Here is a 6,634-nt window from a genome sequence, read left to right on the forward strand (position 1 = left end):
CCCATCATCAGCAACACGAGCCCCGGAACACTCTAAGCATGGTCTCCCCAGAAACAGAGACCTAGCATGTGAGAATGACCACCACCCCCCCCCCCGCCGCCGCCGCCAATCATCTGGAATCCCTGGGGCAGTTCGCACTCATTTGTCACGGGTCCCTTCTGATTCCCAGTTATTCTCCTGAGCCTTGGCAGTTTACCAGAGCTGCTACTGTGAGCTCGTGGAGTCCAGAAGACACGGGGCCCATGGATTCAGGTGGTTGTTTTGTATTTTGTTTGGGTTTTGTTTTCAGGCAGGGTCCCATGTAGCCCAGGGTCTATTGAAATATACTGTGTAGCTAAGGACAATGTTGACTTACTGATTGATCCTCCTGTCTCCAGCTCCTAAGTGCTGGAGTTACAGGTATGCACACTATACTAGGCTTTGTGCATACTAGACAAGCACTCTGGTCATTTAGCTACACCTCCTCCCGGATTCAAGTAATCCTCCTGCCTCAGCTGCTGGACACCATAGGACAAGGGAACAGATCAGAATGAGACATAATGAGACAGTGGCCATTGCATCCAAGAGCTTCTAAACTCCAGAGTGACACTTTGACATGGAGCTAAAACAAGATGGGACTCCATCTTTATCACTCCTTTGCGGGGAGGGGATTCGAGACAGGGTTTCTCCACATAGCCTGAGTTGTCCTAGAACTCACAAAGATCCGCCTACCTCTGCCTTCCCAAATGCTGGGACTAAAGGTGTGAGTCACTACCACATGGCTCTCAAAGATTTTTTTTAAGGTTTAATTTTATTTATGTGTATGAGTGTTTTGCTTACACATAGGAACGTACACTGTGTATATGCTTGGTGCTCACAGAGTGTAGAAAGAGTCGTGGGTCCCCTAGAACTGCAATGACAGATGACTGCTTCAGTGTGGGTGCTGGGAACTGTACCCTACTCCTCTTTTAAAAGTAGCCTGTGCTCTTAATCTGAGCTATCGTCCCCTCCCTGAGAGAACTGACTCGCATATAATGTGCTCTGACCCTACCACCACCAATAAACAAGCAAACCAGCAATCCAAAACAACAAGCCAAGAGGGGGCTCGGCAGTTAACAGTGCTTGCTGCTCTTTCATAGGAGGGAGGTCAAGTTCCCAGCACCACTAACCACTAGGGAACCTCAGAACTGTCTACACCTCTTCTTCCTGAGGATCTGCTGCCCTCTTCTGGCCTCCTTGGGCACTGCATGCACATGGTGCATATACTTATATGCAGACCACATACAAATTCTATCTATCTATCTATCTATCTATCTATCTATCTATCTATCTATCTATCTATCTATCTATCCATCCATCCATCTACCTATCCATCCATTTATCTATCTATCTATCTATCTATCTATCTATCTATCTATCTATCTATCTAATCTATCTCTATATCTAGGTATCTAGATTTTTTTTTCCAGGGAACTCCTCCCACTAGATGTTGGTGGTTTTCCTATTTGTGAAATGAGGGACAGTACAACCCTTGAGCATAGGTCAGAAGGCTGGTCACATCCTGGGCTCCTTTGCACCGCTGTTCTATCAGTTGATTTCCCCTCACAGAGTCGGGCCGTAGCAACCCCGCTCCCTGAGGTCCCCCAGGCTGTTCCTCAAAGTGGTAATAAAGACTAAGGAGGGGCTGGTGGGAGGCGGCGCTTGAAGGGCAGGGGGCTGGATGGAGGCGGGGCTTGAAGGGGCAGGGGGCTGGGTGGAGGCGGGGCTTGAAGGGGCGGGGGGCTGGAGGGAGGCGGGGCTTGAAGGGGCGGGGGGCTGGAGGGAGGCGGGGCTTGAAGGGGCAGGGGGCTGGATGGAGGCGGGGCTTGAAGGGGCGGGGGCTGACGGAAGGCGGGGNTAAGGGAGTAGACCATGGAGACTAGCAGACAGATGCTTACTTTGGTGTGGTACTCCATCCTTGTTCTCAGCAATTTGAGGTAGATGCTGCAAAGCTGTCCATACCCCTCGCTCAGGTGGCCCTTGGGGAAGAAGAGAGGAAGTTGCATCAGTCTCGAGGCAGGGCTGCCTCTTAAATCTTCTTCTTGGGCTGGCTGATTACTCAGTGGACGGAGGGCTGCCGCTGCCAGGTACGACAACCTTAGTTTGACTGACCACCACAGACACGGTGTCATCGGACTTATCACTTGTGTGTCCGACCCACCCCGACACACAGAATAAATGCTATTTTAAAAGATGAGATGAGGCAGAAAAATGGCCCAGAGGGTAAAGCTGTTTTCCACCAGGCCTGATAACCTCAGGGGCCCACACAGTGGAGGAGAAACAAGGACTCTGGCAGCCATGTGTGGTGGCATGCACGCACCCTCCTCTCCACACACATGCACGCACACATACGTGCACACAGACACATGCAACCTAAAAAAATAAATAGAAATTTAAAGGGTGTTCATTTCCAGCCAGCACTCTAACATGGAGGGGATCCTGGAAGACAATCAATTTCGGTTTCCTCCATTCAGGTCTGTGATAGAGAGGTAAATTCCAGTGCTGGGAAGGAGACCCAGCCAACACTCCTGGGGCACTTCCCCAGACTTCATAAACATCCAGTGGAGCGTTTAATTGAGAGCGGTCTCTATGGAGGCGAACACAGGTTCTCTCTGGAGGAACCCGTCTTCGTTATTGACTTCAAAGAATTGCGTTCCCAGCGGGGAATCAAAAATGCAAGAAAGGAAAATGTGCAGAATAACTAAAATTCACCAGAAATGCCAGATGGCCAAACAGAGCTCCAAGGACGGATAAAGAGATTATAAAAAAGCAATGTATGGCATGGGTATTATTAATATAGCCATAAAATATTTGCAAGGCATAAGCTCCTGAAAAGAGAGGCTGGAGAGATGGCTCAGCAGTCAAGACTACACGCTGCTCTTGCAGAGGACCTGAGTTCAGTTCCCAGCTCACAGATGCCTATAATTCCAGCTCCAGTGGATTCGACACCCTCTTCTGGCCTACGTCAGAACCTCACCCCACCCCAGAGACAAATAAAAGGAATCCAGGTGTGGCCTTGTACATCTGTGATGGGGAAGCTAAATCACAAGGCTCTGTAATGGAAGCCAGGCTGAGTTACACAGTGAAACCCAATCGATCCATTAAAAAAAAAAGAGAGAGAGAGAGGCTTGAGATAAAAGAAAAACGGGGCTGGCAAGAGGACCTGAGCTACATCCTCAGGACTTATGAGGCATGGCTGCAACTCCAGAGCTCGAGAGGCAGACGCAGGAGGATGCCCAGGGCTCACTGGACAACCAGCTTAACCTAATCTGTGAGCCACATGTCACACGTCTCAGAATTCAAGGTGGAAGGCTTGGCATGGTATGGTGGCCTGCCTTCTATCCCAGCACGTGGGAAGCAGAGGTGGGGCGATGTCAGTGAATTTGAGGCCAGCCTGGTCTACCTGGTGAGTTCCCAAACAGCCAGCACTAGAGACCCTGTCTAAAAAACAGACAAGAACCCCAAGATGGACGGCTCCTGAGGAACGCCTGTGGCTGACAGCTGGCTGTCAAACCCAATGCATATACTTGAATCCTCACTACACTATCCCCGCATTGCACACTGATAATCCCAGTGTTTAGGAGGCTAAAGTAGAAGGGTACAAGTTCCAGGCTAGCCTGGGCTACCTATGGAGCCTTCCAACAAACAAATAATCTTCAATGTTTTCCCTTTATTATTATGCATATAGGTGCTTTGTGTGTATTATATAGGTCTGTGTCCTGCACATGTGCATGTTTGAGGTGGCCAGAAGAGATCACTGGATCCTTGGCGTTTCAGGTGTTAGTGACCACCATGTGGGTGCTGGGAATTAAACTCGGGGCCTCTGGAAGAGCAGCTCGTGCAGTTAACTGATGAGCCATTTTCTCTACAGTGTATTGTGACCACAAAGGGCACAGGCACAATGGCAAGTCCCTGTGAGGGAGCCTAACTCCATGATATGAAATTCTATTGTTCTGAGAACCTAGAGCTTTCCTGTCGCTTCCCGGACTTCCAGCAGTACAGTGCACGTGGACGCATCTTTAGCTCACCACTCATGGAAGAAACTACACGATCAAGAGCCAGGCTGGGATGTGGTTCAGCGGGCAGAGTGCTTCTCTCCTCTGTATACATTGAACTTGGCCATGCACACACGTAACCCCAGCACACAGGAAGGGGAGACAGGAAGACCATGAGTTCTAGGTCAGCCTTGGTGAGCCACGGCTGGGCCAGGTTCCAGGAGATGATGTCTCGACCAAACCAAGAGGCAGGAGATAACTTGCTACATCCCATGCTCTGTGTCTGGCTGTGTAGGGGTCCCCGGTACTCACCCACATCCTGCTCATGTCGCTTAACTCATTTTTGTATCTCAGAGAGTCTTTCAGCACCTAGAAAAGAAGAAGAGTCATGAGGGGGAGATGGGGTGGCCAGAGAGCAGCCTACCTCGGGCTCGGGCGGGGAAGAGACCCATCCGAAGGGATGAACCCACCTCGTGCAGAAAATCAGAGGCGAGGGTGGGTATCAGGCAGCAGCCTCTTTTTTATAGAGTCTAAGTGTGTATGTGTGTGTGTTTGTGTGTGTGTGTGTCTGAGCGCACGTGCGCATACAGATGTCAGAGCACACATGTGGAGATTAGTGTACAATATACAGAAATCAGTTCTCTCCTTCCATCTCGGTTCCAGGGACTGTTGTGCTTGGCTGACAATTACTTTTGAGAGGGGCCAGGAGGGGTGAAAGGAGGTGGGGGGGGCACACTTATACTCTATACTATAATACATTTGCTCCATCTTGTTAGAAGTAATCAGTACACACACAGTGTTACAATGTTACTGGCTTCGCATCGACCATTTGCTATGTGCCGTCTGCCTCTCTCAGCCCAGGTGCCTCTGGGGCAGGTTGATCCCGGTAGACACTAACATGGCTCAGTATTTCAAAAAGCATTTGAGCCCAGAGATCCACGAAACGAGAGAAGATTGCGAGAGATGATAATACAAGAGGCACAAATATCAAGCGCGGGATTTTATGATCAGAAATATGGCTGATCACCTGGCCAAAGGGGCAAGCGTGAATCCCGAAGTGATTGACAAGCCTTTGTCTCCACCCCTCATCCCTATCGAATCTGCTGGTTTTAAGATGAGCTAGAAGACATTTGCTTTTGAGTCCAATTGCTAGCTTTCTAGGTAAAAATAGTTTTAAATGTTCAATTCCAGGGGCTGGAGAGATGGCTCCCTGTTAAGGGTGTTTTGCAGCTCCAACAGAGAACCTAAGTTTCTTTCCGAGGGGCTCCCAACATCCTGTAATTCCAGCCCCAGGGGATCTGACATCTGCTTTGGGCCTCGTCAGACAACTGGACACATGTGGCACACACAAATACACACACATATGAATAAAACCATATCTTTAAAGCTTCGACTCCTGTCTCGGCTCTCGGACATCTGTACCCGGCAGCCGGAGAGGAACTCCGGTGTCACAGTCCCCGCCTGTGCCGAGGCCCCAGGGACTCACGTTTGGATGTCCGTCGCGAAGAAGTTTGTGGAACACGTGACAGAACTTCCAGCACAGCATGGCGTTGCTGGAGAGAGGCAGTCGGTTGACCACGGACCAAAAGGTCTGCGCTCCTTTCTCATGGTGGGTGCCCAAAATACACGGTGGGAGGAGTCAAGGAAGACAAGGGCTCGGTGGGTGGAGCTTGGTGAGGGGGAGGCGGGGCACTGCTCATGGCTAAGACCCCACAGTTCTACACGTTTGCCTGGCAGCTTGGAGGCTGAGGGTATAAATACCTCGTCCCCTGAAAAGGAATTCTTTCTTTTAAGTTACATTTTAAATTTAGTTATGTGTGTGTGTGTGTGTGTGTGTGTGCTTGTGTACGTGTGGGCACTCACGTGTGGAAGTCAGAGGGCAATTTGTTGGCAGTCAGTTCCACATGGGGTCTCCAGGATTGAACTCAGGTCTTCAGGATTCACAACAAGCTCCTTTCCACTTGCTGAGCCATCTTACTGGCCTCATCACCTGTCTTTCTGAGACAGGGTTAACATTTAAGCAGCCCAGGAGCTAGGTTATCCTGGAACTTAGTGTGTTAGCTTCTGATCCTTTTATCTCGACCTCCAGACTTCTGGCATGCCAGGCACGCAGGCCCACACCTTCGTTTATATGGTGCCCGAGAGCTCTGTGAGTGTTAGGCAAGCACTCTACCATCTGGGCCACATCCCCAGCCCCTTGCCCGGTTTTGATTCTTACTCTGCAGCCCAGGTTGGCCTCCAACTCATGGCAATCACCCTGTTTCCTCCCAGTAGCTGAGATTAAAGGCATGGCAATGTCACCTGTAATCTAAACATGTGGCCCTGGAACAGGGCTAGTCTCGGCTTATAGTCTCTGGCCCAGTCAGATGTAGGATGGAACTCACTCTTGGGACCAATGCCAACATTTTAACACCTGTTTCCTCTTTTTCTTTTCTTTTCTTTTCTTTTCTGAAAAATAATTTACTGTCTGAATCTCCAAACATGAATGCCATGGAGAGTGTCAGTCAACCAATCTGGTGGTTTCTGCTTCTGCAGCTTCTTCTTCTTCTTCTTCTTCTTCTTCTTCTTCTTCTTCTTCTTCTTCTTCTTCTTCTTCTTCTTCTTCTCTCTCTCTCTCTCTC

At 49.6% G+C, this 6,634-nt stretch overlaps 1 protein-coding gene across 1 annotated transcript in view; it reads right to left on the bottom strand.

The window, feature by feature from the left end:
• Positions 1-6,634, bottom strand: part of Hip1 (huntingtin interacting protein 1) — a 134,905-nt gene that overhangs the window by 44,308 nt on the left and 83,963 nt on the right. The window contains exons 3-5 of the mRNA XM_029533875.1: positions 5,500-5,642; positions 4,326-4,382; positions 1,917-1,997 (exon numbers count right to left, since the gene is read on the bottom strand). Coding sequence (XP_029389735.1) covers positions 1,917-1,997; positions 4,326-4,382; positions 5,500-5,642 — 281 coding nt within the window. The remainder of the gene's footprint in view (positions 1-1,916; positions 1,998-4,325; positions 4,383-5,499; positions 5,643-6,634) is intronic.

This window comes from Mus pahari, chromosome 23, assembly GCF_900095145.1.
Source record: "Mus pahari chromosome 23, PAHARI_EIJ_v1.1, whole genome shotgun sequence".
NCBI lineage: Eukaryota > Metazoa > Chordata > Mammalia > Rodentia > Muridae > Mus > Mus pahari.